Here is a 17,888-nt window from a genome sequence, read left to right as displayed (position 1 = left end):
TCTCCAGAAAGGCAGAGAGCTTCATTAGGCCAGCATCAAGACCAAGTATCAGAGAATCACTAGTTTAGCCAAGTTAGAATTATCTTCAGCTTCTACAGAAAGGTAAATGACATTTGAGAATTTTTTCCAGCCAAATGGCACAACACTCTACTCCCCATCTCTTAGCATTTATCTCACTGGTAATAAAAGGTGAGGCTGGGACTTAATCCCAGGTGTGTATTACTCCCAAGCCCCTGTGAACAGCAGCATATACATGAGCCTCATAGTATAGGTTTCCCAGGTGGCGCTAGTGGTAAAGAATGCACCAGCCGATGGAGGAGACCTAAGAGACAGTGGTTCAATTCCTGGATTGGGAAGATCCCCTGGAGGAGGGCATAGCAACCCACTCCAGTATTCTTGCCTGGAGAATCCAATGGACAGAGGAACCTGGCAGTTCACTGGGTTGCACAGAATCGAATGCAAGTGAAGCAACTTAGCACGCACAGTGTAGGTAGGATTTGAAAATGGAAACTAGCTGGGACTGAATAGACAGAGGCAGGGAGAGGGGATGCTGAGAAGGCCACTAATGGAAGGGAACAGAAAGGAATGGAAGTGAGAAATCTTGAGTATGTGCAGGAATTCCCAAGTGGTAATGCAGGGATCTACAAACTCTGGAAAATTCTTCAAGAGATAGGAATACCAGACCACCTGACCTGCCTCTTGAGAAATCTGTATGCGGGTCAGGAAGCAACAGTTAGAACTGGACATGAACAGACTAGTTCTAAATCGGGAAAGGAGTACATCAAGGCTGTATATTGTCACCCTGCTTATTTAACTTATATGCAGAGTACGTCATGAGAAACGCTGGGCTGGATGAAGCACAAGCTGGAATCAAGATTGCCAGGAGAAATATCAATAACCTCAGATATGAGGATGACACCACCCTTATGGCAGAAAGTGAAGAAAAACTAAAGAGCCTCTTGATGAGAGTGAAAGAAGAGAGTGAAAAAGTTGGTTTAAAGCTCAACATTCATAAAACTAAGATCATGGCATCTGGTCCCATCACTTCATGGCAAATAGATGGGGAAACAGTAACTTTCTTGGGCTCCAAAATCACTGCAGATGGTGACTGCAGCCATGAAATTAAAAGACTTACTTGCTCCTTGGAAGAAAAGCTATGACAAACTTAGACATAATATTAAAAAGCAGAGACATTATTTTGCCAACAAAGGTCTGTCTAGTCAAAGCTATGGTTTTTCCAGTAGTCATGTATGTATGTGAGAGTTAGACTATAAAGAAACCTGAGCGCCGAAAGATTGATGCTTTTGAACTGTGTTGTTGAAGACTCTTGAGAGTCCCTTGGACAGCAAGGAGATCCAACCAGTCCATCCTAAAGGAAATCAGTCCTGAATATTCATTGGAAGGACTGGTGCTGAAGCCAAAACTCTAATACTTTGGCCACCTGATGTGAACTGACTCATTCCCTGATGCTGGGAAAGGTTGAAGGCAGGAGAAAAAGGGGACGACAGAGGATGAGATGGTTGGATGGCATCACCGACTCAATGGACATGAGTTTGAGTAAACTCCAGAAGTTAGTTATGGACAGGGAGGCCTGGCGTGCTGCAATCCATGGGGTCGCAAATAGTCGGACATGACTGAGCGACTGAACTGAAGTGAAGTGCGTGTAGGGAGCACAGATATAGAAGGAGGTGGTATGAGATAAGACTACAAAGGCAGGCTTAGGCATTCCAGGAGAAGGTGCTACAGGCTTAGTCAGAGGTATACTTCGTTCTGGAGGCAACAAGTAATTATTGACGGCTTTAAAGCAAGGGAATGGTGTAACTACAAGTAGACACTGGGAAAATTCATCTTGCTATGACATGGGTGATGGACCAAAAAAGAGTAAGAATGTGCCCTGCACATAGTTAGATGCTTAATTAGTACTGAATGGATAAAGGTAGAGAGACTAGGTTAAAATTTAACATGTTTCTCTAACATAATATCAAATCCGTCCTATCCAATCCCAGTTAATATTTTTCAGTTTGCTATTTAGTGAACCAACGTCCCTCATTCTAGAAGGAAATAATGTTGCTGGTACATCAAAAAAAAAAAAATCAATTCACCAGTCAGATGTAGCCTTCTAAATTGTTGTTTTTAAAGTGTGTACTCTTCTTTTATTCAGGGGGAAGCACATCTGAGCTGCTTTTGGGACTACTGAAAAAGAAAACAAAATTAACCAAGTATAAAAGTTAGCTATTGAGGTGTGGTTCCCCCTCTTCTGCAACAACGTGAAAGGGTTATTGGCAAATAAGCAGATCACAAGCTGTAACTTTATCTATCCTATGCCCTCTTGTAGTCTTCATGTCAAACATGTACTAAGCCATAGGTTTCTTGATGATGCCAAACTTTCTCCTGGACAGGCCATGGTACCATCTGCAAAGCATCAACTACTCAGTGAGAAACCAAGGCTGAAAACATTGACATGAGTCATAACCTACCTGATTTTCTTCATGGGAAACCCTCATCTGCTCCTTGAGGACAGACATCCGAGCTGCCTCTTCTTTCCTCAAGACTCTCTCCTTCTTGAGCTCAGGACTCCAGAAGGTCTTGATACTGTTCATGGAAGATCCCAACTTGCTATCCTTGATGTCGAGCTCTTTTCGTAGGAGGTCATTCTCTCTCTGAAGTTCCTTGAGCTGGGCCTGAAGATCTAACATGGTGCTATCTCTTACCTGCCTCAACATGGAGGGGACCTGGTGGTGGTGATGATGGGATGAGCTGGTCAGACCACCATGTTGATCCGTGTATGAAAGGACATCTGTGTGGGAAAGTCCAGCAGAGGCAATATTGGGACTACTCCCCATAGCTGTGACTCGGCCTCCATATACAGCTCGATTTGTGGCCCTTCCCAGAGTCATAGTGCCCTTTGGGTAAGTTGTTGAAGCCACCCCCTCATGATCACTCAGATACATGGGTCCAGATGTAGCATAGGCTGCATTAAGGGACTGGATATTCTCCATGGACAGAGTCTTGCCTGTTCCTCCACCTCCCCCACTACTTGTTCTTCGGTGGCCCAGACGAGGAGACCGTGGCAAACGAGGTGATCTGGAAGGGCTACCTTCCAGATTGGTGATTGTTCTTGCACTTCCATACATTTTTCTTTTCTTATGAGGTGCTACAGAAGAGAAGGAATGCTATATTAAGTTGGAGATTAAGCCAATGTTTCCACCGTTGGCCAGAATTTTCACCGCATTCTTTTCATAGTCTGTACTGGAAAATGCATCCAAACAGAGATCTGAAAAATGAGGAAAAAAATAATCAAAAATAAGTTTATTTAGAACTCTGACCATTAACAGCATTATATTTCAAAAATATGTTTGTATATGTGTGTGTGTACCTCTAGATGATAGATTGATGATAAGAATGATAGATAATAGTCACACTCATGCTTATTTAAAAATAGCAATGACCCCAAACTTTACTAACTACATTTAAATATTTTGTAAATTTACCCCATCATGCACCCAAGCAAGGTCAAAAGTTCTTAGAGCAAAAAAGAAGCTCATTTTTCCTTAGGAAAATGAAACTTTGCATTTTGGTCTGTGCTAAGTGATAGTTGGGGCCTCCAGAAAAATCACCATAGAATTCTGTATCATAGAGATCTTAACTATAAAATACTCCATCTGAGGCACGTGACCCTCATATACAAGTGGCCTGACAGTGACTCTGATATCTTGTTTCCAAGAATGTCAACTAATAGTCAAACATGTTGTCACCTCCCTTCCCGTACCCATTGCAGACATCACTAATCCATCACAATCTTCTTTCCCACTAAATTCAGGACTCTTATCAACACAACATTCTAAACAGTTTACCAACCAGCTGATACAGACACATGAGTAGGAACGTATTGGCCATCTTGAAGTTAGAAGAAAAGAGGTAGCTCAAACCAACAAGTCTCCTATACTTACTGCCAAATCCTAAACACTCTCACCAGAGAAGATCACAGTCTCGTCTCTCTCCTGGAGAGCTCCCCTGGAAAAGGGAATGGTTACCCACACCAGTATTTTTGCCAGGAGAATTCCTTGGATGGAGAATCCTGGCGGGCTACAATCCATGGATTCACAAAGAGTCCTACATGACTGAGCAACTAACACTTCACTTCACTCCATGGTTATGCAAGTACTTTTGGGCAGATTTATGTAGCCAGAGCTACAAGATTGTGATTATCTTCCAGCGCTAAGATCCAAATGGTCTTAATGGGTGCATCTTGGCTTCCTGTTCTTCCTCTTAGGGTATGTTTACTGTACTTTCTTTTTCTTCAGCTTTTAGACACAGAGACCACAGATTTTTGGAGAGAAGCCAACTGAGGTTCAGATATCCACTCTAACACTGACAAGCTGAGTGACCGTGGCAAACTATCTGCTCTGTGCTTCCTTTCTCTGATCCATAGGTGCCCAATATGCTACTGGAGATTAGTGGAGAAATAACTTCAGAAAGAATGAAGAGATGGAGCCAAAGCAAAAACAACACCCAGTTGTGGATGTGACTGGTGATAGAAACAAGATCCGATGCTGTAAAGAGCAATATTGCATAGGAACCTGGAATGTCAGGTCCATGAATCAAGGCACACTGGAAGTGGTCAAACAAGAGATGGCAAGGGTGAACGTTGAACTAAAATGGACTGGAATGGGTGAATTTAACTCAGATGACCATTATATCTACTACTGTGGGCAGGAATCCCTCAGAAGAAATGGAGTAGCCATCATGGTCAACAAAAGAGTCCGAAATGCAGTACTTGGATGCAATCTCAAAAACGACAGAATGATCTCTGTTCGTCTCCAAGGCAAACCATTCAATATCACAGTTATCCAAGTCTATGCCCCAACCAGTAACGCTGAAGAAACTGAAGTTGAACGGTTTTATGAAGACCTACAAGACCTTTTAGAACTAACACCCAAAAAAGATGTCCTTTTCATTATAGGGGACTGGAATGCAAAAGTAGGAAGTCAAGAAACACCTGGAGTAACAGGCAAATTTGGCCTTGGAATGCGGAATGAAGCAGGGCAAAGACTAATAGAGTTTTGCCAAGAAAATGCACTGGTCATAGCAAACACCCTCTTCCAACAACACAAGAGAAGACTCTACACATGGACATCACCAGATGGTCAACACCAAAATCAGATTGATTATATTCTATGCAGCCAAAGATGGAGAAGCTCTATACAGTCAACAAAGACAAGACTAGGAGCTGACTGTGGCTCAGATCACGAACTCCTTACTACCAAATTCAGACTCAAATTGAAGAAAGTAGGGAAAACCCCATTCAGGTATGACCTAAATCAAATCCCTTATGATTATACAGTGGAAGTGAGAAATAGATTTAAGGGTCTAGATCTGATAGATAGAGTGCCTGATTGAACTATGGAATGATGTTCATGACATTGTACAGGAGACAGGGATCAAGACCATCCCCATGGAAAAGAAATGCAAAAAAGCAAAATGGCTGTCAGGGGAGGCCTTACAAATAGCTGTGAAAAGAAGAGAGGAGAAAAGCCAAGCAGAAAAGGAAAGATATAAGCATCTGAATGCAGAGTTCCAAAGAAGGGCAAGAAGAGATGAGAAAGCCTTCCTCAGTGATCAATGCAAAGAAATAGAGGAAAACAACAGAATGGGAAAGACTAGAGATCTCTTCAAGAAAACTAGAGATACCAAGGGAACATTTCATGCAAAGATGAGCTCGATAAAGGACAGAAATGGTATGGACCTAACAGAAGCAGACGATATTAAGAAGAGGTGGCAAGAGTACACGGAAGAACTATACAAAAAAGATCTTCACGACCCAGATAATCATGATGATGTGATCACTGATCTAGAGCCAGACATCTTGGAAAGTGAAGTCAAGTGGGCCTTAGAAAGCATCACTACAAACAAAGCTAGTGGAGGTGATGGGATTCCAGTTGAGCTGTTTCAATCCTGAAAGATGATGCTGTGAAAGTGCTGCACTCAATATGCCAGCAAATTTGGAAAACTCAGCAGTGGCCACAGGACTGGAAAAGGTCAGTTTTCATTCCAATCCCAAAGAAAGGCAATGCCAAAGAATGCTCAAACTACTGCACAATTGCACTCATCTCACACGCCAGTAAAGTAATGCTCAAAATTCTGCAAGCCAGGCTTCAGCAATATGTGAACCGTGAACTCCCTGACATTCAAGCTGGTTTTAGAAAAGGCAGAGGAACCAGAGATCAAATTGCCAACATCCGGTGGATCATCGAAAAAGCAAGACACTTCCAGAAAAACATCTATTTCTTTATTGACTATGCCAAAGCCTTTGACTGTGTGGATCACAATAAACTGCGGAAAATTCTGAGAGAGATGGGAATACCAGACCACCTAACCTGCCTCTTGAGAAATCTGTATGCGGGTCAGGAAGCAACAGTTAGAACTGGACATGGAACAATAGACTGGTTCCAAATAGGAAAAGGAGTATGTCAAGGCTGGATATTGTCATCCTGCTTATTTAACTTCTATGCAGAGTACATCATGAGAAACGCTGGACTGGAAGAAACACAAGATGGAATCAAGATTGCTGGGAGAAATATCAATAACCTCAGATATGCAGATGACACCACCCTTATGGCAGAAAGTGAAGAGGAGCTAAAAAGCCTCTTGATCAAAGTGAAAGAGGAGAGCGAAAAAGTTGGCTTAAAGCTCAACATTCAGAAAACTAAGATCATGGCATCCGGTCCCATCACTTCATGGGAAATAGATGGGGAAACAGTGGAAACAGTGTCAGACTTTATTTTTGGGGGCTCCAAAATCACTGCAGATGGTGACTGCAGCCATGAAATTAAAAGACGCTTCTTCCTTGGAAGAAAAGTTATGACCAACCTAGATAGTGTATTCAAAAGCAGAGGCATTACTTTGCTGACTAAGGTCCGTCTAGTCAAGGCTATGGTTTTTCCTGTGGTCATGTATGGATGTGAGAGTTGGACTGTGAAGAAGGCTGAATGCCGAAGAATTGATGCTTTTGAACTGTGGTGTTGGAGAAGACTCTTGAGAGTCCCTTGGGCTGCAAGGAGATCCAACCAGTCCATTCTGAAGGAGATCGGCCCTGGGATGTCTTTGGAAGGAATGATGCTAAAGCTGAAGCTCCAGTACTTTGGCCACCTCATGAGAAGAGTTGACTCATTGGAAAAGACTCTGATGCTGGGAGGGATTGGGGGCAGGAGGAGAAGGGGACAACTGAGGATGAGATGGCTGGATGGCATCACTGACTCAATGGACGTAAATCTGAGTGAACTCCAGGAGATGGTGATGAACAGGGAGGCCTGGCATGCTGCGACTCATGGGGTCGCAAAGAGTCGGACACGACTGAGTGACTGAACTGAACTGAATTGAACTAAAAATTACCTATATCAGTACTGTAAGAAATATGCAAGATAATATTTTTGAAACACCCAGTTTGATACCTAGCACAGAATAGTCAATAACTAGTTTTTGTTGGTAGTGTCAGTGAGATAAGTATGTTAATAGCATCACAGAAGTCATCTTTTATTTTACCTGCATATCGTTCATTCTCCCCCCACTCACCACCCTTCCACTTTCTGGTAATACTCTCCATTTTTCTCAGAGAAATTATTTCCAAATCTCTACCCACAATTCACTAGGTTTAGGTAAAGCTGACTCTCTTTACTCTACCCTGGAATATGCCAGTGGTAAGAACATGACCCAGACCTGGCTGATTATCACATTCCATCCCCCAGACATGATAGCTGGTTTAGAGATGGGCATGTGACCCACAGTGGTTCAAAATCAGTCCATATCATGACTTTCGCTGGAATAACTGGGAAAGATAAACTCTTTTCCAGCTAGAATTATATGCTTTCAAGACAGAGTTTCTGAGTACTACCATGTGGAAAGTGCTTTCCTGAGAGTGAAGCTAATGCAAAGGAAAGCAGAGCCAGTCTTTGAACAGTGTGCAGTCAAACCAGGTGACATTATCCGATACTCTGCACCCAGCAGTTACTGAAGCCGCATCTATCCCTAGGCCATTATAGCTACACATGCCAGGCAGACTAAATACATTAATGGTCCCAACTCTATATCCTTCCTCCTTCTGAGTCCTTGGCTGTGCCCTCCCAATCTGACTCTGGGTTCAGCCATGTGACTTGCTTTGGTCAAAAAGGTGATAGTAAATGTGAAGCCTGCAATAACAGTGATGTTTACCTTCTTGTTCATTTTCTTCTGCCACAGAAATTAGAACATGCCCTCTCTAGCCTGCTGAAAGATGAGAAATACAAAGTCAAGACGTCCTGTGAGTGAGTGAGTGAAGTTGCTCAGTAGAGTCCAACTCTTTGCGATCCCATGGACTGTAGGCTACCAGGCTCTTCCGTCCATGGGATTTTCCAGGCAAGAATACTGGAGTGTGTTGCCATTTCCTTCTCCAGAAGATCTTCCCGACCCAGGGACTGAACCCAGATCTCCTGCATTGTAGGCAGATGCTTTACTGTCTGAGCCACCAGGGAAGTTTTTTTTCCTAGCCAATAGCCAACCAACCCCCAGACACTTGAGTAAGCCCAGCCAAGATCAGCAGAGCTGCCTAGCCACCCAGTGGCTGACCACAGGTGCATGAGCAAGTCCAGCTGAGATCCAGAGGGCCCCATACACTCATAGACAATATAAAAATGTCTTAGTATGTCACTGATGTTTTGTGGCTGGTTGTTTTGGAGCATTACTAAGGCAACAGATAGTGATACATTCACCAATAAATTTTCTTTTTTGCTACAGTCAATTCTAATCAGAGTATCTGTCATTTATGCTCAAGAGACTTCTCACATATAGCGTAAAGAAATATTTGTATACAGGCTTCTTCTTTCCCTAAAAAGTTACTCCAAAGAATTATACACCTGTTTCTAACTAGTGAACTTAATTTCAAATCTCTATGTTGCTCAAAGCTTAATTTTGTTTTCCTTGAAAACATACAAAAACCACTTTGTATCTAAACCTTTTGCATGAATAATCTGTTGCTGTTTTTTTTTTTTTTAAAAAGGTGAGTCAACAGGCCCAACAATAGGAATTCAGTTACATAAATGATGAGAGAGAGACAGACAGAAGTTAGAATAATGTGACCATTACATGAATATTTAATGAGATAGAAAGATGCTCATGACATACTAGTAGTTAGGGGTAAGCAGACTAAAAAAAAAATTTTATGGTCAATTCACATTTTAAAACATATATGCATACACACAAACTTGCAGAGAAGACTGGAACAATACATATTAAAATGTTAACAGTGACTGGGTTCAAATGGTTTTCATTTTCTCCCTTTTGTTTATTTGCACGTTCTAAATTTTCTACATTTTTCCTTGTCTTTTTTAGTCTCTATTCATTTTAACTCTGATCTTTGTTATTTTCCTCCTCCTAGTAACTTGGAGGTTAGTTTGTGTTTTTTCCAGTTCCTTGAGGTATGAAGTTAGGCTATCTATTTGAGATCTTCCTTTTCTCTTAACGTAGGTATTCATCACTATCAACTTAAGAAAATAATGTTTCCTTCTATAGTTCCAATAGTTAAATTAATTGTTATTTTTGCTATGCTTAGAACTTAGGCCCTAGCTAAGCCATCACTTACAGATATTATCTTGTAAGAAGAAGTAATGAAATCTGACTTGCCCTTCTCTATCTTCTCTTGTGTCTAGAGGCTGACATTTCTGAGGTCTCTAGCTAGGTTTGAAGTCCCAATCCAAATTCAGTAAAATTTACACCCACACAGATTTAATCTTCAGTAACATTACCAGCCCAGCTGGCCAAGGCTTCAGAGAATTGCAACCACCAACAAACAAAAAGATTTCCTTCTAGAAACACACACAACACACACATAACATATAACATGCACAGATATATTAATTTGTTTGAAATAATGTTTCTTTGTTTAAATATTTGAATACTCTTTTCTACATTCAGTATCAACAGTTTAGTGTCATAGAATGGATTGAAAAGTTTTCCATTTTTCATATAGCCTCAAATAGTTAGCATAATATGAAACTTCTCTACCCCCGAAATGTTTGGTAGAACACACCCATAAAATTAAATGCGCTTACTTGGTTTTTTTTTTTTTTTTTGGGATTTTCTGGTGCACTTTTATTTTGAAAACCTTTTATTATGAAAGATTTCAAGCATTTAAGAAAATTGAGAGAAGAATATGATAAGTCTTTACATATTCATCACCCAACTTTACTAATTACTAACATTTGCCATATTTGGTCTAAATTTTTCTTTGAAGTATTTAAAAATAAATTACTGACATTGTAAGGTTCCATTGTGAAATACTTCAGTGTGCATTTCTGAAGCATGAGACATTTTCTTACAGAACTCCAGTATTGTTAATACAATATCAATAATAAAAATAATTCCTTTATATTATCTAATACTCAGTATGTATTAAGATTTACCCAATTACTCCCACTGGGGATAGATGTATTTGTTTAAGTGGTAAAGTGTGGCACTAGTGGTTAAGAACCCACCTGCCAACGCAGAAAACGTAAGAGACGTGGATTGGATCCCTGAATCAGGAAGAGCCCCTGGAAGAAGACATGGTGACCCACTCTACTATTCTTGCCTGGAGAAACCCCATGGACAGAAGGGTCTGGTGGGCTAAGTAATGCGCTTACTTGTTATCTTTTAACTTTTTACTATGCTCATTGATCTATTCAGATTTGTTACCTATTTTGCGTCAACGATCATTAAAATATTTCTTCAGGAACATTCGGTTGTATTGAGATTTTTCAGTCTTCCTAGTATTGTTCTGTATAATTCTTCCTTCAAAATTTTAAAATCTCTTCAAATTATGTCTCCATCGCATTCCTAATATTGCTTCTATTTTTCTGTTTCTCTTGATGACAACATGCTTGTCTATGTTCTACTGATACATTTTACTATAGTTTGTCTCCGATTTCATCAGTATCTCTTTATCCTTAATAGAAATTTCTATTTCCTATGTGTTTACTTTTGTTATATTTGCCATTTTGCAGTAAATGTTCATTTATCTTCAGTCATGTTTTCTGACAAATGCATATAAGATTACAAATACTGGCTAGATGTTTTATGCATAAAATCCTGTAAACATCTTGCTATTTTTCCTTTGAAATTTTTTCTATTCTAGGAAATATTCAGGATACATTTAAGTGTCAAAGTAGATAGATGTTTTGGGCTATAACTTTGTAGTCTTAATTTTATGGCATTGGGATCACAGAATATAACATATATATCTCCTAACCTTTGAAACTTGCCAAGACTTTCTAAATGGCCCAATAAATGATTAGTTTCCTCAATTTTTAAAACAGCTAATAAAAGTTTATAGAAAAACTTTAAATTCATATATGTATACAGAAGAAAATGAAAACACTCTCAATTTTGTCCTTCATAGACAACCTCTATGATGTTGTTGCTTCCAATTTATATTGCATGTATTTATATAATTTCAGATAAAATTCATATTGTATTCAGATGCTGCAGAAGTGACACTGTTCCAGCTCTGGGCCTAGCCTTGAAGAGACCTAGAAGCTTCTGATTTTTCTCTCTTCAAAAGCAGAGTTGTAACTGAAAAAAGAAACAACACAGAAAGGCCCTGAAAGATGAGATTCGACACGGAGAGAGATCATAAGAAGGAGAGCACAAGTAACCCAGCCAACAGCCAGCACTAAGATGCCGGACTGGTAAGACAGCCACCTTGGACCTTCCAGCCCAGGCCAGCTGCCATCTGAAATCAGTGCATGAGTGACAGCCAACACTGCATGTAACATGAAAGACCACTCAATCAGTCCATGTAGTGACAGGAAATAATTCATTATTGTTTAAAGCCTTCTGAGCTTGAAGGGTTTTGGTTGTTTTTATATAGCAAAAGAACTGGAATAGTCACTTAGTGTTTCACTGAATGGCTTTCCAATCATTTCCTCAACTAACCACCTATTACGAGACACGTTGGGACACGTTGCTGTTGTTCAGTCACTGAGTCATGTCCGACTCTGCAACTCCATGGACTGCAGCATGCCAAACTCCCCTGTCTTCCATCTCCCAAAATTTGCTCAAATTCATGCCCATTGAGTATGTCATGCTATCTAATCATCTCATTCTCTGCTGTCCCCTTCTCCTTTTACCTTCAATCTTTCCCAGCATTAGGGTCTTTCCCAATGAACTGGCTCACTGGGACAGTTAATTTCTTTTTAAAATTCTAAAATATCTCAGTCAGTATTCTGATAGAGAAAGCTTTGCCTACATCTCTTATTACTCCCCTAGGATAAAGTTCTAGAAGTAAAATTACAGGATTGAAATGTAAAGGCTCTTGATACCCACATCAAAATTCCCTTCAGAAATGTTAACATAATTTACACTCAGACCCTCTCACCCTTGGATATTTTCCCTCCACAGCCTCTAGTCTTTATTCTCAACACAGCACAGAAGCCATCTTCTCTTGAGGCTGCTAAAAGTCTCTCAATTACCCAGCTCAGGATCACCACATATTTAGTAAATATACCTTAAGAAGTATTTATTAAGCACCATTAATGTGCTACAGTAGCTCTGCTTTAGGCCAGTGCTCTTCAACAGCACTTGCCTGTTCAGATAAACAAGGCTTAATGGGGTTCTGATTGTACACCAAGGTGTCTCAGACACTTTAGGACACCAAGCTGTATTGTGACTAGAACTGAGGAACTTCCCTGCCAGTCAAGCGCTTACAACTCCCTGCTCCCACTGTAGAGAGTACACATTTGACCCCTTGTCAGAGAACTAAGATCCCACACGCCACACAGTACAGGCAAAACAATTTTTTTAATAAACAAAACTGAGAATGTAAGTATAAATAAATTACCAAATTTATGTGATGAGAGAATCTCTTTTCCCTTCCAAATACCTGAATTCACTGAACATTCCACTTTATTCATGCAATAATTATATTTTAAGCATCAGCTTAATTCCCACTCTTAAAAGCTGGGGATAAAGCAGTGATGGAAACACAGCTCCTGTGTCTGGGAAGTTTACACACTAGAGGAGACTTTCTCAACATTTTCTTCATCTCATATCTAACAAAGTTTGAGGGGAAGATGGTGACAGGAATTAGGCACTGCTTGAAGGGTATGGACATGAAACTGACCCAAAAGGCTCAGAAATGACCTCTTGAGAAATACAGAAGATCAAGCTAATGACTGTTTGGGGTTTTAACCCTCTAGGCACAAGAAATTAATATAATTCTGTATTTATTTTTCACACAACAAGGAAATGAGAATTTTAAAAAGAACACAAGTCAGTCATCAGCAGGCGGTTCATGTAAGAAGTGAGGAAATCAGTTGATGTTTCTTACATCAAGGTCACAAAGACAAGAAGCATTTTGTATAATACCACATAACTCATCAAACCAAACAGGAACTCCAGAGAACATTAAAATGGTAACAGAATTATTTTTTTATCCCTATACATCTCTTTCTTAACAGTAAATTTTAATTAGCAACCTAGGCCCAATGCTTTATTTTGGAATTAGTCTCTTCCACCAAATTTACAAAGAGCAGGATGGCTTCCTGGAACCATTTCATTACTAACTCCAAAGCACACAGAGCGGAGTAGATTTTGCAGATGACAAAAACGCCCAGTTGACAAGGTAAATTGGAAGTAGTCAAACAGGAGATGGCAAGAGTGAACATATACATTTTAGGAATCAGTGAACTAAAATATACTGGAATGGGCGAATTTAATTCAAATGACCATTATATCTACTACTGTGGGCAAGAATTCCTTAGAAGAAATGGAGTAGCCCTCATAGTCAACAAAAAAGTCTGAAATACAGTACTTGGGTGCAATTACAAAAACAACAGAATGATCTCTGTTTGTTTCCAAGACAAGCCATTCAATATCACAGTAATCCAAGTCTATGCCCCAACCACTAATGCCAAAGAAGCTTAAGTTGAATGGTTCTATGAAAACCTACAAGACCTTCTAGAACTAACACCCAAGAAAAGATGTCCTTTTCATCATAGGAGACTGGAATGGAAAAGTAGGAAGTCAAGAGATACCTGGAGTAACAGGTAAGTTTGGCCTTGCAGTGAATGAAGCAGGGCAAAGGCTAACAGAGTTTTGCCAAGAGAATGCACTGGTCATAGCAAACACCCTCTTCCACCAATACAAAAGACGACTCTACACATGGACATCACCAGATGGTCAATACTGAAATCAGATTGATTATATTCTTTGCAGCCAAAGATACAGTCAGCAAAAACAAGACCAGGAGCTGAGTGCAGCTCAGATCATGAGCTCCTTATTGCCAAATTCAGACTTAAATTGAAGAAAGTAGGGGAAACTACTAGATCATTCAGGTATGACCTAAATCAAACCCCTTATGATTATACAGTGGAAGTGACAAATAGATTCAAGGGATTAGATCTGACAGAGTGCCTGAAGAACTATGGACAGAGGTTTGTGACACTGTACGGGAGGCAGTGATCAAGACCATCCCCAAGAAAAAGAAATGCAAAATGGCAAAATGGTTGTCTGAAGTGGCCTTACTAATAGCTGTGAAAAGAAGAGAAGCAAAAGGCAAAGGAGAAAAGGAAAGATACACCCATCTGAATCCAGAGTTCCAAAGAATAGCAAAGAGAGACAAGAAAGCCTTCCTCAGTGATCAATGCAAAGAAATAGAGGAAAACAATAGAATGGGAAAGACTAGAGATCTCTTCAAGAAGGTTAGAGCTACCAAGGGAATATTTCATGCAAAGAGGAACACAATAAAGGACAAAATGGTATGGACCTAACAGAAGCAGAAGAGATTAAGAAGAGGTGGCAAGAATACATAGGAGAACTGTACAAAAAGATCTTCACAACCCAGATAACCACAATGGTATGATCACTCACCTAGAGCCAGACATCCTGGAATGTGAAGTCAAGTGGGCCTTAGGAAGCATCAGTACAAACAAAGCTAGAGGAGGTGATGGAATTCCAGTCGAGCTATTTCAAATCCTAAAAGATGATGCTGTGAAAGTGCTGCACTCAGTATGTCAGCAAATTTGGAAAATTTAGCAGTGGCCACAGGACTGGAAAAGGTCAAATTTCATTCCAATCCCAAAGAAGGACAATGCCATAGAATGTTCAAACTACCACACAATTGCACTCATCTTGCACGCTAGCAAAGTAATGCTCAAAATTCTCCAAGCCAGGCTTCAGCAGTACGTGAACTGTGAACTTCCAGATGTTCAAGCTGGATTTAGAAAAGGCAGAGGAACCAGAGATCAAATTGTCAACATCCACTGGATCATCGAAAAAGCAAGATAGTTCCAGAGAAACATTTACTTCTGCTTTATTGACTATGCCAAAGCCTTTGACTGTGTGGATCACAATAAACTGTGGAAAATTCTGAAAGAGATGGGAATACCAGACTACTTGACCTGCATCCTGAGAAATCTGTATCCAGGTCAAGAAGCAACAGTTAGAATCAGACATCGAATAATGGACTGGTTCCAAATTGGGAAAGGAGTACATCAAGGCTGTATATTGTCACCCTGCTTATTTAACTTATATGCAGAACACATCATGCAAAATGCCAGGCTGGATGAAGCACAAGCTAGAATCAAGATTGCCGGGAGAAATATCAATAACCTCAGATACTCAGATGACACCACCCTTATGGCAGAAAGTGAAGAGGAACTATAGAGCCTCTTGATGAAAGCAAAAGAGGAGAGTGAAAAACCTGACTTAAAATTCAACATTCAAAAAATGAAGATCATGGCATCTGGTCCCATCACTTCATGGCAAATAGATGGGGAAACAATGGAAACAGTGACAAACTTTATTGTCTTGGGCTCCAAAATCATTGCAGATGGTGACTGCAGCCATGAAATTAAAAGACGCTTGCTCCTTGGAAGAAAAGCTGTGACCAACCTAGACAGCATATTAAAAAGCAGAGACATTACTTTGCCAACAAAGGTCCATCTAGTCAAAGCTATGGTTTGTCCAGTAGTCATGTACGGATGTGAGAGTTGGACTATAAAGAAATCTGAGCACCAGAGAATTGACGCTTTTGAACTGTGGTGTTGGAGAAGACTCTTAAGGGTCCCTTGGACTGCAAGGAGATCCAACCTATCCATCCTGAAGGAAATCATTCCTGAATATTCACTGGAAAGACTGATGCTGAAATTAAAACTCCAATACTTTTGGTCACCTGATGTGAAGAACTGACTCTGGAAAAGTCCCTGATGCTGGGGAAAGATTGAAGGCAGGAAGAGAAGGGGACGACAGAAGACAAGATGGTTGGATGGCATCACTGACTTAACGGACATGAGTTTGAGCAAGCTCCGGGAGTTAGGGATGGACAGAGAAGCCTGGCATGCTGCAGTCCCTGGGGTCACAAAGAGTCGGACACGCCTGAGAGCTGAACTGAACTGACAGGGTAAAGTAAAGGCAAATTCCCATGGCTGTCAAGTCCTCCTAAGTCTCGTGATTCCTTCCTGTTCTGAGTCATTTCCAAATCCCTCAGCCCAGATGTGTTTAAGTCTCCTGATATATTTTTAGGTACTTGTTTTGACAGTCAGGTTTTTTTTGGTTGTCGTCTCCTAATTCTCATCTATCCCTTTTTTTTCAGTTCTAAAAAATGAATCTCTGAGAAACAGCAAGATCAACTTTACTCAGTAATCAATAATGCAAGGACTCCTATTACCCTCTACTGACTTCAAGAAAACCATTTCTATGCTTTTCCAACCACCTATAAATACATTACGGAAAATGAGGTAGCAGTTAAGATCTTACTGTTTTAAATACTATTATGAAGCCAAGATAGGCCCAATCATTGAGCTTTCTTGTAAACTCTCAAAAACACCCTCTTTCTAAACACTAATAGAGGCACAGATGTAGAGAACAAACGTATGGATATCAAGGAGGGCAACGGGGGGAAATTCAGAGATTGGGATTGATATGTATACACTATTGACACTATGCATAAAATAGATAATTAATGAGAACCTACTGTATAGCTCAGGGAACTCTACTCAGTGCTCTGTGGTGACCTAAATGGTAAGGAAATCCAAAAAGGAAGAGATATATGTATATGTACAGCTAATTCACTTTCTTATACAGCAGAAGCAAACACAATATTGTAAAGCAACTATACTCCAATAAAGATTAATTTTTAAAAAATACATGCTTTCTTATATATTTGTGATATACAATCTTAAGGATAAATTAGATTAAACTGGACATAGAAACAGACAAACATTGCTGAATGTAATAAGAAATTAATTGCACACCTTTCACTTAAAAAAAATGTTTCACTTTAAAACCACCTTATAAATAAAATCTGAAGTCCAACGGTAGGTTCCATTTAAGCTTCAAACACTAAAATAAAAAACTGTACAGGTTTTATGAACCTATACGAATTCTTTCTCCAATTACATATGGATTCATAAATAAAATAAACACTCATCCACTCACTGTCAAAAGGTTTAAGGACTCTTGAACTGTAAGCTCGGGGGGAAAAGATGGAAAGAGCCTTGATTCCGGTCTAACTGAAGTATCTTAGACTATCATGGTCTATTTTAAGAAAAAGTCACTTCCTGCTATCTGCTCTAAATTAGGTTAAGTTTATTTCCACAGATCTCAGCCTCAGCCCATCACCTGAGCCCTGCCGACAGACCATGTGAGCTGAGATCATCACTATCTCCCAAGATCTATCCCAACTTAAAATATCCCCTTTTTTTTTCTTATTGGCAACCCTAACTTTTAAAATACTTTGTGTCACAGACTATGGTTAATTCTAAAACCTTTCTAGAGGAAGTGGCTGCCCAGGCGCCAGATGCCGCCTGCACATGTGCGGTATGTGACTAGTACAGGGTTCTTTAGTTCTTCAGAATTCTGATCTAGTTGCCGACATAAAC

At 40.0% G+C, this 17,888-nt stretch overlaps 1 protein-coding gene across 9 annotated transcripts in view; it reads right to left on the bottom strand.

The window, feature by feature from the left end:
• ERC2 (ELKS/RAB6-interacting/CAST family member 2) overlaps positions 1-17,888 on the bottom strand; it is a 1,001,656-nt gene that overhangs the window by 958,716 nt on the left and 25,052 nt on the right. For all 9 annotated transcript variants that reach the window (XM_060402360.1, XM_060402362.1, XM_060402364.1 and 6 more), the window contains exon 2: positions 2,478-3,274. In XM_060402360.1, the coding sequence (XP_060258343.1) occupies positions 2,478-3,134 (657 nt within the window). In that variant the 5' untranslated portion in view covers positions 3,135-3,274. The remainder of the gene's footprint in view (positions 1-2,477; positions 3,275-17,888) is intronic.

Source organism: Ovis aries, chromosome 19 (assembly GCF_016772045.2).
Source record: "Ovis aries strain OAR_USU_Benz2616 breed Rambouillet chromosome 19, ARS-UI_Ramb_v3.0, whole genome shotgun sequence".
In the NCBI taxonomy this organism is placed as follows: Eukaryota; Metazoa; Chordata; class Mammalia; order Artiodactyla; family Bovidae; genus Ovis; species Ovis aries.
The sequence above is the reverse complement of the archived record's forward strand: the minus strand, read 5'-3'. Positions and strand labels throughout refer to the sequence as shown.